Source organism: Acanthopagrus latus, chromosome 9 (genome assembly GCF_904848185.1).
Source record: "Acanthopagrus latus isolate v.2019 chromosome 9, fAcaLat1.1, whole genome shotgun sequence".
Lineage (NCBI taxonomy): Eukaryota > Metazoa > Chordata > Actinopteri > Spariformes > Sparidae > Acanthopagrus > Acanthopagrus latus.
In genome coordinates this window covers 11,851,045-11,867,976 of record NC_051047.1, presented here as the reverse complement: position 1 = coordinate 11,867,976, position 16,932 = coordinate 11,851,045, and the positions used below count along the sequence as shown (strand labels likewise).

Here is a 16,932-nt window from a genome sequence, read left to right as displayed (position 1 = left end):
CCTTGATTTTCAAAATTGTGCACATTTGCATTGAGTGCTTTTTTTGTCTCTTTAGAGTAACATGAACACTTGAGTTTATTTTCTTGTTATAATAAATGGGCAAGATGTTCTCTGAAAGGGGAGCCAAAGGCTCCTCCTGTCTAACAGGGTAAAAATAGCTTCAGTCAAGCTGTATTTCCGATAGAGATGCTATGTCCCTTTTTCTTCCATTCATTCATTTTGACACCCATCTCCTCCTCCACAGACTGTGCCAGTGCCCAGTCATTCTGCTCTGCTGTCTTATCTGAGCTGTATGAGGGAGATCTTTCCTCTGAATACCATGGTTGTACATTTTAATGAGAAGTGGAACAGTGGTCTCGCTGGAGGAGCTTGACTGGCAGCTTTATCTTTGATTGGCAAGGGAAGGAATAGTGCTGCTAATATGTACTAATCTATTGTGTCCCACCCCTCCACCTCTTTCTCCCTCCCCTTCCACTCATCCTCAGCTTCTGTGTCCTTGGTTTCCTGTCTCCAGTTCCTATGCAGAGAATCGGGCAGGTTTTTTGCTGACAGAGATGTTAGCAGGCTTGTCTTGTGGGGAAAGTAGGGGAGGTGGGCGAGGGGTTGACGAGGAGTCTAAGTGCATTGTCGCTCCATGTCCAGATTGGCAGCAGTGTTAATTCTCTTATCTCCTGCTTCCAAACCACAGGAGGACAAGTAAGCTGTTTCTAAACTATCACGTTCTCAGCCCATTTCTAAATACATTCCTAAACCTATTCCTTGCTCCAGCTCTGGTTAAGGTTGGTCTTTGAAAACCTGGCAGCATGAACTGCCAGCTAAGTGGCACAGTGGAGCTTCTCTTAGCAAATGAAAACAAAACAATATGAATGGTTCCACAGAAATGTTAAAACAGTCGGATTATTGAACAAAACCAGGCTGAACTCTCAATGTCTTAATTTGATTTGACACAGTCGCGTTCTTGACGAACCTTGCTTCGTATAAATGGATCAGGTTGACTCAACAGAGTTTCTTGATCTCCATGTGTTGCGTCTTAGCTGGCCTTCTATTCAAAGCCGCAGCCCACAAGATACTTATCAAATTCTGCTTCTTCTAATGGCTTAATTATGTCTTCCTAATTTCACTCTTTTTTATGAAACTGAAAAGTGACTGAACTCTGGCTGAAAAGATGTGGTAAGTGATTAGAGTTAATTGCAGACCAAATTCTGCCTGTCTCCCTAAGAGAAAGCTAATTTTTGACACAGTGTTGGAGCCCTATTTGCACAATTATTAGGGGATTTCAAGTGATTTAGAAATTAATCCCACACGTCTGCATTTCTTGCAATGCATTTGCGCAGGATACAGTATTCCACCCAGATTTCCTGACATTATCCATCGGATAAGATGCAAGGCTCAGTGTTTCAGAAGTGGGGCGCCTGTTCTTCAGTGGCCACATTAATAATGTAGTTTTGAGTTGTTTTGCCCATTTACTGTTTGTTACAAGCACTTGTAGCTCTAGCTACTAGCTCTAGCTCTCACAGTAACAGATGCTTTGTGGCTGTACTTGAATGTGACAACCTCTTGTTGCTCCCAAACTTCACTTTAACTGGGTTTGAATGTCAATAGGGTCGATCTTACAGCACAGCTGTTGTCTGCTGGTCAGCATATTATGAGGCACAATGAAATTTCACATATGCCTGGATCCAGATGCTGATTCGCACTGGACTGACATTTCAATCAGGAGAGACTTTGTCCTGAGCCAATAAATAATGTTTTTATTGCCATGTGCACATCAGATGAGAAAAAAGGTGAAGCTGAAAGTGGTAAAGGAACTCCCCCCTATTCCCGATGGAACCCAGACACTGGTAGTGGCGATGGGTTGAAGATGTATGGCTGAAGATCTGGATGAGATGAGGTGGACTGTGGTGAACATGCCCTCAGCACTGGATATGATGAATATGATGAACTTGAGGGGAATCGGGTGGAGGGCAGTCTGCAATTATTACAAATAACTAGAACTCCCTAGGTAATACTAGTCCAGTGCAAATGGGGCTTTTAACTATGTACCACCAATGTACTTCAGTCTTTTTTCCTTTTCTTCCCTGTAATAATGTAGTTCCCTGTGAGACACAAGCTTTAAGTCTCTAAACGTGTGCAGAGGAAGATGTAGCAAGGCAATCATGTGATCCATGCAAGACACGTTCTGCTCCAAAATGTTTTTTTCTCATCTCAGAGCTCCAAACCCAGCGGGGTTATAGTTGTAGGATTGACCCACTTTCCGTGCTTGTAAATGATGAATTTAAAACTTGTGAACTTGTGAGTCTTTTGAAGTCGATAACCAGCGGGCCCCTGGCTGCACCGAACTCCACTTAACACCAGTTGAATTTTTGGTGGTTTTCTGCTGATATTATAGCCCTGCCTCACGTAAACACGATAGTGGTTCATTAAGCAATTGTTGCACAGATGTACGGTCTATAAAATGCTTTGATTGAAGTCCCAAACCTTTAAACCTCTAGTGATTTATCACCACTAATAATTTCATGGCTTTGTTCAGATGCAGAGTTTGTGAACAATCCTTCTTTTGTGTTACTAAATCTTGATCCCAATGCACATGTAAGTGTTATCATGAAGAACTGTTGTCAGTTTTTAGGTGATTGAATATACAATGTGTTGTCTCATCCTTGCATCGGTATCTGCATGATGGTTAATGTGCAGCAAAAGAAACTGGAGACAAAAAAGCTTCATGGTGATTTAGAAAGAGGGTGATCATTACAGTTTTTTTCCAGCAGACTCTGCTGTTTCTGCCTCATCACGGCGCTGCAGCGTGGCAGATCACAGCCGAGCAGATGTCATGTGCAGTCAGTTAAGGATAATAAAGTCATTGCTCGATTGTAAAACACGTTGCCTCTGGAACGTTCCTTTTGGCACAACTCTTGAATTATCAAGTTTGAGGGATTTGTTTACACTGGATTGTACTTTTTTGGGAAAAAAAATTGAAAAAATATAAAGGATAGAATGCACAGTGTGAGGAAAACACTAAAATAAAGTGTGTGAGAAAACTCTTTTCTCTGGCTGATTTCCTCTGAGCTGAGTCCAGCCCCAGGGACAGCCTTCAGCACAGACTTGTTGTTGATTCTCTGACAGTCACTTCATGTAACAACTTCCATTATGAACCGCGGGGCACCATGGCATTAACAGATTTTCATCTCAGAGACGTCCGAGGCGGATTCATCATATCGTGGCGGGGAGTGTGTCGGGGTCAGAGGTCAACTTGTTAACCCCTTGCAGCCTGCATGGCTGCCAGCCTGAATCAGCTCATTTATATCTGTCAGCGCTTATCATGTGAGCTCAGACACATGATTAATGTCTCTGGATCGACTGGCCCACACATCATGCATCCTTTGCCATAATCTGTGTCTGGTTGTGTGGTGGAGCTTTGTATGCCATGACAGAACTTCACATAAATGATTTCTCTAGAGACGTTTTTCGATTGTCAACTTGTATACAGCTACTCAGCCTCAGGATGGTCAGTATAGTCTTTTTCACTTTAATGTATTTTTCAAACAATCCAGTGCTATGTTGTTAACTCTCTTGTGATGGTGAATTTAGGGATTATACAAGGGACACAAAGTCATCTTCACATGAAAATAAATGTTTTAAAGCAATTCAGTTCTTTACTACAGTATCTTTGAAAGAGCACAAATTCAGTCATACATATTTATGAAACAGCCTCGAATACACAATTTTTTCACGCGAAAAAGATTCTTTTATTTTGAAAAGTAACAGCTTAAGTCGTCCTTTTTTAGCCTGCTATACAATTACCTATTCAATTCTAAGAAATACCTGCATAGCCTCACAAACTGGTGGCAGGGATCAGTGGAGGCCCCCCTGATACAATTGTTGCCCACTTTACTGGCCCACCACTGTTTTTTGTGCTGCTGTAATGTGAGTGAGCTGTGAGTCCAGTGGTGAGAGTGACCTCCTGACAGACAGAGTGAGATATATCTGTCGGTCAGCTAATAACGTCATCCGGCCCGACCCCTATTGACTTTTACTGGACCTTGAAGTGAATTGTCTGGGTTAGCGCACTCCTTTATACCAACAAGACAGCATACACACACACTGTCACTTGCACACACTCATAACAACACACGCACTCACATGTTAGCAGAGGCCACCTGAGTGGAGCTGTCAGGTTTATGAGGAAGTTGATCACCGTTTGGGGACGAAGCACAAATCTAAGGAATAAAGATGGAGCGGTCCAAATTTGACATTAGAGGATAAGAGAGGGATGGGAAATGAAGTGTGCCTGAGTGTGTGTATTTCTATGTGTCTGTGGGTAGTGGTGGGTGGAGGGGGTATAATATTATGCGCTCCCTCTGACTCGCTCATCTTCTCATCTCCTGCTCTTCAAGCTGTGCTTCACATTGAGATAAGGCTTCTTGTTTGCTCATGAATAGTCAGCAGCTGATATTTGTTAATGTTAATTAATTCCCTTTGTTAACCCCTAACTAACCCTCATAAGTGAGCGAAAACAGCTCCCCCTAGACAACACAGATGGGTGCACAATGAAACCGCAGAGCTCACCAGAACAGATAGCTGTAATAGACAGCATTGTGCTGCCTTTATTGCACTGTAATTGCTTGGCATTTGGATGAATATCTGCAAAACATTTTTCATAATTGATTAAAAAAAAAAACCTTTTAATTGAGAGTCAAAGTTGCGTTGCGGGTTTCAGGCTCAGTCTGTGCTTTTGGTTTTGCAGTTTTCAGATCACTAAGGTTAACAGCTCTTATTTTGCTCTGTCAGCTTGCTCTCTCCATCAGCCCTGTTCCTCTCATTTTTCGCTCTCTCCATCCACTCCCTCTCTGCCGGAGGACTAGGTCGTAAATCTCTTTGCCGCACTGCAACTGGGTCGTTAGAATTCTATTAGCTGTAAATATTCAATAAGGGTTCTTACTTAGACTCCCATGTCCATGTTATCAGACCTCGTCCAGCTACGATCGTTACACCGGCCTGTCTTTTATGGTTAAGTCAAACAACAGGAAGCGATTTATGGCTGGATGCTGACAATCCTCACTTGAAAGGATGTTTGTTACTTTTAGTACCTAACCCTGAAGAGGGGGTGATAAAAAGGACAGAAGTAAAAGTCTACATGAGTACATTTTGTGTGGCTTTTACACATTTCTGCTCTGGCGGTAAAGCATTGCGGCGTTGTTGCAAATAATGAGTGCAGCGGAATTCCTCCAAAGTGAAGCAATAAATCTTGACCATATTGTGACCAAAGACTGCGCTGTCGTCAGAGTATGAGTCATTAAAGGAGCCTGAGGGAAGGTCTCCCATGTTATCCAATCCTATAACAGAAGACTGCTCTGGCGGGGTCCTTGTCGGTAAACACACATTAATCTTGTCACACGCATACATGCGCTCACCCCGATGATCCCAGGTAACGGTCACCAATGCTCTCACTCTTCGCTGCCCCCCCCCAGGCAGTTATTTAATGAGTTCTTTAATTCACACACTGTATTGTCTGTTAATGTCTCCATGGTTCTACCCAGGTACACCCCTCTGGGAGGCCGAGATAATGGGGCCCACTTTATCATCGTTTCAATTCTGATGAATGGCCCCAGCTAAAACTCTCTTTGTTTGTGTCTCCTCTGCTTTCTTCTGCCCTGCGTCTGGAAGGCCGGGGTGAACGTTCTGCTGCAGGACGTCAACGGAAACATTCCTCTCGACTACGCCTCTGAAGGGACTGAAACCAGCTACATCCTCCGAAAACACCTGGAGGAAAACGGTAAAGCGTAACATTTTATTCATCGTGAGCTTTATTACCATTGGGGAATTTGAAAAAGTAAATATTCCATTTTTCTTCATTTAGGAGTTATTGGGATCATGTGAATGGTTAATGTGTTGTACCGGCAGTTAAACAGTAGGTGTTCTGTGTTTGAAGGTGAAGTACACCCACAGGCCTAATAATGGCAGATTGTAATTGGGGCACTGGTCTCCCGCAGAGAGAGGAGAAGGTCAACACAGGAGCTGCGATTAACACAGATGAAGGCACAGGAGAGTTGGAGGCACACTGCCATATAGAGTGACAGAGGGAGAAACAAGGAAAAGCGTTAGAGAAATACAGAGAGACATGCAGAAAGAGGGGAACAGGTAGTGTGCTGACAAAGCTCGATAGAAACAAATATAGACAATGATGGAGGGTCTTCCCTCATCCATCTGTCAATGGCCACTGGGATGATATGACAAATTCAAGCCCCTGCCTGCAGACAGCTAACTCATCAAAGCTGAGACCCCCTACACACACACACACACACACACACACACGCCACGCACACACACAGAAACACACACACACACACACATAGCTACCCACTGAATTTTTTTGAGACTTCTCTCTGCTTTTGTCTGCCAGCTCCCGTGGTGATCTCTTCCCTCCTGCCTACCTTCAGCTCCCCTGATACTCCCCCATCGCACTGGGCTTTGCCACCATGAAACATACTCTTACTCACAGGCTCCCTCTGCCTCTGTTGCTATAGCAACTTGGCTGCATGCTCTCCATCCCCATCAAGTTTGTGTGGTTGTGGGAAAAAGATAGACTGTCCATGTGTCTCTACATCAGGGAAAAATAGAAATTCTCTTATTCTGCTCACTGTCCTCGCTGAGTGTGAGGAGGGGTGCCAAGTACTGGCATTGGAGAGAATACGACTTTTCTTCGGTGACATTAATGTTCCTATAAGCACGTCTCAGAAAAGAACACGCCCTGTGGCTCTCATCTGTTTGTAAAGACAAACTTATTGATTAACTAATCCAACCAGTCGAGTTGGAGATGTCCCATTAGTTGGTGGCCTAGAGCTTATCCGAGTGAAATATAGATTCATCGATAATCAATCCACGCTATTACAGCAAGGTCCACTCTGTGTATATGATTATGGAGCTGTGCACTAATCATAGTTTTGAATAGATGCCTTCGTAGACCGTTTGTTTGCACGATCCCAGGGGACAAACTGGCTCTGAATCGTTCAGGTCAGGGACTGGAGCTCTGTGTGAGTATTGGATGATTTGTTCATTTAGGTGTCATCAGCATAAGGGTCACTTTGGATCATCACTGGATCTGCCAGGCTTTGGTTTTTGCACAAGCTGGTTTCCTGTTAAGTGTCAGCTTGTGGGTGTTTTCACTGTCTGTGCTGCACTCACAGCCACCACAGCCTCCTTAAAATTGCATGCTGTAATCCAGCACTGATACCGCACTACCACTGAAATTCAAGCATTCAGCACAAACTGGAGAATCTTGTTAGAATCCTATAATTAAAGGGTAATATTTTTTTACACGTTCTACAATTTTACACATTAAAGCTGTATTTACATCCCTTGGAGAGAGTACTTCTGCATATGTGAAAACAGGAGTAGGCATATAAAGCCTTCTGTGGCTCCAGAGGAAGCTGCATGTAATCTCATAAATTGCCTCCATTGATGTCATCCTGTGACCATGATGTATTGTGGGTAGTCACCAGGTTTTGAAAATCAGTCACCTTTTTTTATTACACAACTTTTTCGTCCTTTTCAAAAGCTGTTGTGAACATTACCTACAATGCAAGTTGGCAACTGAGTGACAGCACTGGAAACAATTTATCTGCAGCTTCCTCTGGAGCCACAAAAGGCTTTAAACTACTTTTTCACATATTAGGTTGTACTCTAAGACCATAGTCACACTTTAATGTGTAAAATTGTTGGAGTCACTCTTTAAATCTAACTCAACCCTAGATATTGCTAGTAGTTAATATTTGGTTTGAGGTTTAAAGGAATAGTTCACCATTTTGGGAAATATGTTTTTTTTGTTTTGTTTTTTTTCTCATTGGGAGTTAGGAAATAAGTCCCCTGCTCATGGCCAATAAATAGTCCGCCATGTTATGCCTATTAAAACCACAACAACATATATACTTGAGCTCTACAGATGATTTTTATATACCTCTGGACAGGGCTGGACTAGTTGATTCATCTATTTCTACTTTTACGCTATGCTAAGTTAACATCTCCTCATTCATGCTTAATTTTTAACATACTGATTTGAGAGTTATATCAAACTCATCCGATTATTGGTAAGAAAATGAATAATTTCCCAAAATGCCAAACTATTCATTGAAGCATTACAACTAAAGACCTAAAGTCAACGATTCTGGAGCAAGATAGTTGATCGCTGAGGCACCAACCCAAAGCATCAGTATTTGATGGGAAAGAGACTCAACCATCAACTGTATTTCACTTCACTTACTCCATCTTTATTCTAACATGCGTCTCCCTCGTGTTTGTGTTTTTTAGGTGTGGATGTGTCATCCATGCACACCATGAAGATGCAGAGACCGAGCATGATGCTCTCTGATGTTAGACAGCTTATAGCCACCGGGGGAGGCCTCAATCAGCCCAGTGATGATGGGGTCACTTTGGTAAGATCACATTTATTCTCTGACCAGATATTTTAGCTTCTCCACTATCATAACTGTATCTTTGCTCCTCTCTCTCGTTCTCTCTCTCTCTCTCCCTCTGAAGCTCCACATAGCATGTGCCAGTGGTTACAGAGAGGTGGTGTCTGTGTTGCTGGAGAGTGGGGCGGACCCTCATCCTGCTGACAACAACTTCTGGACCCCTCTCCACCTGGCTGCTAAATATGGACAGGTAACTCAACTGCGCAGCAAAATGTCAAACTTTTGTTGATTTTATTGAAGAGGTCCCTTCATTTGAAGTCAGCTAGCTGCCATGATCCAATATGATTTGAGTCATTCATGAAATTATGAGGAAATTATTGACGGATGCATTGTTCCTCTCAGGAAACTGCCACCAGGTACAACTGCATGCATTTTGATAAACCGTTCTTTTTGTGCCTATTGATTAGGAACAGTCAAACTGTTGGCATAGAACAGCAAAACATTTCAGATTAGCAGTCTAATGATCTCTCTGAGAGGAAAGGAGAGTGATTTCCAGATGGGGCAGAGGCAAGCTGTTGGAGCGATGGTATCTGGTGGCTTGGAAAGGGTCCAGCTATGAAGGAAGGGGAAGTGATCACTTTAAGATCTTGCTGACCCAACTAGATATTTAATTACATTTCTGGGCTGTGTGCTCGGCTGCTGACAAAGAGAATTTATTCATTTGGTATTTAGAGTCGCTTTCTACGTCTTCGGTTCATCTACCCTTAAGCTATGTTTTTTCCCCGCTAGAGTGTGTTTTTAAAATCCTTTCTTCCACACTGTTACCTTGCAGCCTTTCTCTGTTTCATTCATGAGGATCTGCTGCCTTTGTTTCCTCTTCCTAAATGCACAAATCTACATCATTGTGTCTCTTTGTTTTCAGACTTTCTGCATACAGATACTCTATATATTTGTATGTGTGTGCGTGTGTGTGTGTACATGTGTGTGCATGTGTATGTATACGTCTGTGTATGATATGTATAGTGAGTGAATCTGACGCAAGAGTGGCAGTCTAGAGGATTGGAGAATCGATCAGGCTTCCCTCGCAGTGCTAAATCACCTCAGCCATCGGCTCCTTACTGGTACCAGGACTTTGCCTCCTGCATACCAACTACTCCCTGAGCTTAACACTCACTTCCTGTCACTATTCCCTTATAGCTGCTCTGACAGTGAGACGTCAGTAAGGCAGTGCGTTATGGCTTCAGGATGTGTGTATGTATCCAGCCAAGTGAATCACTGGCCCCGCTAATAAAAGGTTTCGCTGATATGAGGCACAAGCAAACCGTTGCCTAGATACCACTGCTGGCAACTGTAACACTAACTGCTACATTAAACCCAAAGACCCCTACTGCAGTGTGGCGCATGTACTGCACTGACCCTTTAAGAAGATGTATGACCCTATTACTGCAACTAATTAAGCTTCCCTCTCTCGGTGTTGTGTAAGTTGGAACCTAGCACTTGCGTCTCTTGGTTTGAGTCAAGGCTTTTCAAGTTGTGCTCTCCTGAGGGAAGAATTTTAAATAGTTTTGTGTTGAATTCAAACAAAGGTGAGGGGATGTTAAAATGCAGCCCTGCTGGGATTGGATTAATTAATTCAGTATTATAATGAAGGTGTGAAAAAGAAACTGGCAATGGTGCCACCACCTGATTTATAAGAATGTACTATAATATTAATCTCAGATTAATTTTCACGTTTCACAAATATTATTTAAAGGAAATTTGGAACCTTAATGAAAACTGTGAGATTGCTTTGTCTGCACTGATTCTCATATGCTGATGACCTTTTCCTAGTCTTCCTCCAAACTTTGACCCGTTGAGGAGTTCAGATCCTGTGGTGCTACTGACGTGTTGTCAGTATTTATAGGGTGTGAGTGCAGCTGACAGAGTTTGTGGGCGGTAGAGATGCTGTGGACTCATAGCCGACCAGCTGTTGCCGTGGGTCAGAGCCACTCTGCTGAATGTGCTGAGTCACTCTCTTGCGTACTGCAGGCGATGTCTTATTACACTGCCGTAGTACAGAGAAGTTCTCCTGCTTCTGTGTTTGGAACTGCAATTAGAAACATATGTATAGTTATAAATCCATTTCAGTGAATGACTTCCATAAAGTTGGGGGAATCCCAGAAGTCATATTAAAATTAATTGGCAGAGGCTGAGATATCCTGACTTTTAGTCCCTGGTGTTCCGAGCTGAATTCAGGCCCCTTTTGATGAACCCTCATGAGGTGTTATCTTGGAAATAAATGGGACATTAGCCAATGGGGAGTGACAAATAAATGTTGAATCCAGTTTGAATTATGGCATGAATTACACAAATGATGTTTGTGAAATAAAAAGATGTCTTTTAAAGTCAGTAAACTCATTGTTTGTGTAAAGATAGTAATATTTAGTTTTGCATGAAACCACTCAATAAACTACATCATCTCATTCAACATACGGCACCTTGTTGTCACCTTGTTGTCACCCTGTCCCTCTCCATTCACTACCATACATTTTTTTCAGAAATAGGGTGCCATGACAGAAACTGGAATGGGTGTGGCTTCGGCTTGCTATAGGTGACAATCTAAAACCTAGAAAGAAGATGCTACAATTCCCATTATTCATGTTTCATTTGTGAAACCAGCCGTGTCTCATAAATGACAAAGTCTGTCTAACTGTATATACGCAGTTTGTTATTCGTTCACTTTTAGAAGAAGTGCCTGTGATTCAGACTGTGAAAAGCGCCTTTCAGTGCCACTGTCACATAACTGTTTTCATAATAATACTCTTGTGATTTTTTTTTTTTTTATTTAGGTTTGATTTTAGTTAAAGTGAAGTGTCTGGAAATCTTTTTTTGATGCAGCGAGCTGTTAAAAATCAGCAGTAAGAAGGAATAATTAGGTTTGTGGTTAGTTTCACTAGCTGTTAACGTCAGCTGTTTGATATACTGTAATGTATGCACCAGTTAACTGTAAAAATGTGGGAATATGTTTGGCATACAACTTCAGTGGAAATCTTCCAGGCAATCAGAAGTATTTACCTTGGTAGTGATGGACAATATGATCTCTGAACAACGTTTGCGAAATCGCAGCTAAATAGAGCTGTCTAAACTGTGGACAGTAGGAGGGGATTTATTTTGGTTTGTTATTTTCCTTGAATGTTTTCTTATAATTAGCTCTGGTTGAGAAGATGTGTTTGATTATCAACTATACCATCTTGTTTTCATTTTGAAACAATGCTTTGATATTTATTGAGCTGCTGAGACCATTTCTGGGTCATTCCATCTTTCCTGCAGATACTTGCTACAGACAGGACCCAGACAGAACAGAGGACAGAGGTGACAGCCATCACATGTCACTTTGTGTAGAAATGAGGCGACTGTGGGCTTCGTCCTTTGTGACAAGTGATGGAAGATATTCTCATTATTAAAGGATCTCCTCAGTCAGGGGGAACACTTGTCTAGACTTGTCATGTGTGACATGCAGGACATTTTACAGACTGCATGTATCATCGGCTCAGTGTGTAAATTCTATGTCAGTGTCGCAGTATGTCCTACATTTACATATCTACATCTGTAGCAATAAAAATGGGGATAACCACCACATTTCCTCTTTTCAAAAAGTAAAACAACAAAAATTAGAATACTGCAATGAAAGATTTCTTCTTGTTGTATGATGGTTTGAAAAAAGAAGCAGTGCCCTAGAAATGTTTGAATTTTTCTGGGATCTAATGAAAATTGATGCGGGTGTTTCTCCCATCTCTTACAGACAAGCATCGTTAGCCAGCTCTTGAGGCACGGAGTAAACCCGACTCTGTTGAACTGCAACCAAGACAAGCCCTCAGGTAACACATTTAAGCATTCACACAGTTCAACTCATACAGTCACACACAAACACACAAGTATTGCTGCAGGAATGGGCTTTAACGTGTTTTAGTGAGAGGTAATGAAGCAAAGAAGCGGAGAAATGGATTTTGATATATTCAGCTGAGCCAAATGCATTAATAATCACTGTGATTGTATGAAACATGGGCCCAGACACACACACACACACACACAAACACACACACACACACACGGTGAATGAGACAGAGTCATAGTCTGTGCACATTTCAGTGTATCTGCGAGAGAGCCCATTTATTAATGAAATAAAACTTTAACACCTGACTCATGCCAGTACTCACTCTCTCTCTCACACATACAGATTTATTTTATGTGTTAGCAGTAATCGCAGGGGGCTGATGTGATTAATTTACTAATTGGTTAAAGGTTGTCATATCATTATCCAGGGACATGTATTGTTTTTTTATTTTTTCAAATCTTGGAAGCGTACGAGATCAAAAGAGGAGTTCGAAATGAAGACAATTTGCACTGATTAAATGTGCAGTTAGTTGTGTGTTCGTCGATGTCTGTCAAAGAGGTTCCTACCTGGACGGCTCAGCAAGGATATTTACAAGTTATGCAATGCAAATAACTAACTGAGTCATCTACTGTATTTTAAAATGAAGCCTATTCTTACAGTGACATTGTAACTGAATTAACTTTAATAGATTTACTTAACATTAAAGGTCACTTGTAAGATTTTTGACCAGCTTAAAGAAACAACTGGAAACTTCTGATCAGCTGTGAGCCAGACCTGTGTGCCCAATCTCAAAATGTGATGATGAAGAAAACTTGAAGATTGGCCATAGATTACATAGCTTGGTGTAATGCCATTCCACCTTGCAGAAGTTATGGGCATGACTTATGGCACAGCCTGTCACTTAAAGGGTAATTCCACCAATTCTACATATTGATGTGTGTTTACACATGGTAGGTCTTGGGGAGTATTACTGCATATCTGAAAAAGCATTATAAAACCTTTTGTGGCTCCAGAGAAAGTACATTTAATCTCAGAAGTTGCTTCCAGTGATGTCAGTCAGTGGCTAAATTGCATTATGGGTAATGCAAGCACCTGATTTGAAAAGGAGGAAGAATAAAATGAATAAAAAAGGTGATACCTCATGTTTTTTTTCATTTGTTTTTAAACTGTCTATAATGAGTTCAACAGGGTCATTGGAGTGCAGCGCTAGAGTGGTGGACTGTTTTTTCAAACCTGCCAACTACATTACTTCTAAAGGCTTTTAAAGGCTTGAAGTGTCGCAAGTGTGTCAGTTATCATGATACTTTGTTACTTTTAAATGGGAAGTATCACCCATCATTGTTTCCCCAGTAACCTCTCCAAGAAACACGTGGACAGTCAAAGATTTAAAAGACTCCAAGAAATATGGCAGTGCGCCATCACAAGGCTGGAGAGAAGACAAGTAGCAACCGCTGTAAACAAATGTACCATTTAATTCTTTGACAATTATGAATCATTTTTGGGAAAGATATGTTAATGTTTTCTCTGCGAAATGCTAAGTCTCTCTGTTGGTGTATGACTGTTAATTTACATATTTATAATAGTTTTACAGATGTCGGAGCAAAAGCCATTATTGGCTGATGATCCTGATGAATCTTGTGGATTCTTCCCACACACACAGCAGGGGCAAAAGTATCTGATTCTCATACCTCAACTGAACCATTATGAAACCACCCATTAATCCAGGCTGCTGAATATAGCGTAGTGATTGTCTGTACAAGCACATCTCTCGTGTGATGGTGATGAAACGTGCCACACAGAGGGGCTTTGGGCTCCTAACCTCTCCATTGTGAGATAGAATATCATAGTTGCCTCTAACCATTTACTCCCATGGCTTCATCACACCTCTGACTGCCTCACTCTGGCCTTAATCAATAGCCCCTTCTAGCATGTAGGCTTAGAGAAGATGTGAAGCAAGCCCTTAGAGACTGAGGCGATCCCCCGTCTTTTTTCACTTGAAGCCCCTCACCCCTCTCCACAGCCACATGACGAAAAAAAGCCGGAGCAGGAGATGGGAGTCTAGGGGGTTGTCAGTCACACAGAAATACGAAGACAGGATGAAGCCATCCCCTTCCCTGGTGCCCTGTTAGACCTCATTACAGCCGGGGGGTGTCTTAACTCCCCCCCTCCTGAGCACAGTTCGATTGATTCGCCGTGGGGTTCACATACTGCACCAATGCAGGCTCATCCATGTGGATCATAAAGGAGGGTTGGCATGGTAGAAGACAGAAAGATAACAGAAAGATGTACCTGGTTGTTTAAGGGCCTAGAGAAGTTCAATAACAATGTTAAAACACTCTTCACTCTCACTCAGTGTTGAATGAGGTTCGGAGCTTAGACATTCGACAGTTTGAAGTTTTCGTTCTATCAAAGTAAACTAAACCCTGATTTTCAAATCCCACAACAAATTGCCGTGCTGACGAACCTGTCTTTTGTGTCATATCACCAGACATTGCTGCATCAGAGCCCATCGTTGATATGCTGCTGAATGCAGAGGAGAGCTGGCTGCAGAGACTATTGGACCCCTCCGCTCCTCTACCCTCCACTGACCAACGCTATGATGGAGGTTCACACGACCTCAACACACCTGTCAAGAACCTGTGGGTCAACAATTTAATAAGCACAGTTGTTGTGTTACGGTTACCCTTCAAATTCTGAATCTTTTTTTCCCTTTTTCTCTCATCCAATCATGTGCTCTCTGTTCCTCCATCTGCTGTGTCCTTACCAATTCAGGAACCCGTTGGGTCTTCCTATCTCAAAGCGGGACAGTCTTCTGGAGAAGTGTGCTATGTTCAGAGAGGCAGGTGGAGTCCTGAGCCGACAGCCCTCCCAAGACAATGTCCTGGATGGCCCGTTTAGCTCTGGAGCCAGCAAACTTGAGCAGGTACCTTGTGTTCTTGTGTCCTCTTACAACAAAGACCATAGTGAGAGCAAAGATATCCAAATGTCCAGGAGTTAGAAGGATTATGTGAATGTCAGATAAAATGACTGTACTGATTGGCCCATCCATCGTGTGCGTCATGTCATCAGAAATGTATTGAAGTATTTTAGGCAAGTGGATGGAAGAGCGGGCATTGCATATCAAATCTGCTTCATCATCATCAGGCCCACTTGTCCTCGTTTTTATCTGGAACATCGCATGCTGCGTAATTACTTTGGAAACGGTTTCATTAGTTTTTCATAGAAGTTCTTCCACTGGCAGAGAGGCAGGATAACTGACAAAAGCGATGAGAGCAGGAAAACTGCTCAAATTGGAGTCATAAAGAATTTGATTCAGCAGCAGTGTTTGGAATGTTACCAAGTATGTTCTTGTTAAACAATATATGACACATATTTTCCAATTATGAGCATTTGAGCATGGCATTTCATTCCTTCAGTTAATTTCACAAAGTAGTTTCACTGTCAAAGTGTTTAATAGAGGAGGTCAATCAATTGGTAAAGAGGTTGATTTGAACAATGTTCTGCAATATCTGAATAGCTGGGGACCACTGTCCCATACTTTGAATTTATCACATAATAGCATCTGCATTTTACACATTTTCCTCAGGTCAAGCTGATGCCTCCAGCTCCCAACGATGACCTGGCGTCCCTCAGTGAGCTGACCGACAGCAGCCTGCTCTACGAGATGCAAAAGCGCTTTGGGAACGACCAAATCTACGTAAGAACATCCTCGTGCCACTAAACAAGGAACCCAACTCGGCATTAATCATGCATTGTAACCCAAAGCACACACTTTCTGGGGCATAACTTGGCCACCGTAGTTGTTTATTTGTAGTGGACTGTGGTGTTGTTTATTTCCAGGGAATTTCACACTGTGATGTTGGGATCACATTACAGTTTCTTTATACCAGCTGCAGTGGGTTTCCTTCCAGCATGTGTAGATGTAACACACAGTGCATTATGGATAATGCACTGCCTCCTCTCCTGAAGACCACTGTGCAGATAATATTTATATCTGTGACCTCTGACGCCTGACTTCTTTGACACCCAGTGACTGGTGGTGAATTATTTTTCCTGCATATAGTTAGTTAGTTTATAGACTCAGTAGTCTATACATGAGGTTGTGTTCATGAGCTGAATCCTCTTACCTCCTTTGACCCACTGCACTTGTGTGAGAGTGGTAGCGTATTCTGATATGCACACATACTTACACTGGGGGACAATTTCATGATCAATACAGTATATATTGATTGGAAAGATAAATCCATGACTATATTCAGGAGTAAAATGCCTTTATCTCCAACAATTGGTCCATCTTACATTCCTGTCATATTCAACTTTCCTTTCAAACTGCCGTCTGGCCCGTACTTCTCCACGGGGACCCAAGCTCTATAAAGACTGGAACCAGATCAATGTGGAGCTATCCGGTGCACCCTTTTCTCTGTGAAGAGGCAGTAATAGTCTGTTATTAACCCAGATGGGCGACAGACAGTAGGGTTAGCCACAGCGGGGGGACACAGATAAGGGGATGACAATAAAAGGCAGTAGATTGGTGGATGAAGAAGAAAGAATCATCAAGACAGAATAATGAGGGCTGGATTTGAGGTACAGTCCATTTGGAAGAAGAAGTGGTGAAAAGAAAGGACATTGAGTGGACAAAGAGCAGCTATCATG

General features: G+C 42.2%; 1 protein-coding gene across 6 annotated transcripts in view; it reads left to right on the top strand.

Moving 5' to 3' along the window:
- myo16 (myosin XVI) overlaps positions 1 to 16,932 on the top strand; it is a 107,992-nt gene that overhangs the window by 40,949 nt on the left and 50,111 nt on the right. For all 6 annotated transcript variants that reach the window (XR_005077088.1, XM_037110499.1, XM_037110501.1 and 3 more), the window contains exons 5-11: positions 5,662 to 5,770; positions 8,302 to 8,426; positions 8,530 to 8,655; positions 12,187 to 12,262; positions 14,768 to 14,918; positions 15,052 to 15,202; positions 15,866 to 15,976. Coding sequence is in view for 5 of the 6 variants with exons in the window: in XM_037110499.1 (XP_036966394.1) it covers positions 5,662 to 5,770; positions 8,302 to 8,426; positions 8,530 to 8,655; positions 12,187 to 12,262; positions 14,768 to 14,918; positions 15,052 to 15,202; positions 15,866 to 15,976 (849 nt within the window). In the remaining variant the exon portion in view is untranslated. The remainder of the gene's footprint in view (positions 1 to 5,661; positions 5,771 to 8,301; positions 8,427 to 8,529; positions 8,656 to 12,186; positions 12,263 to 14,767; positions 14,919 to 15,051; positions 15,203 to 15,865; positions 15,977 to 16,932) is intronic.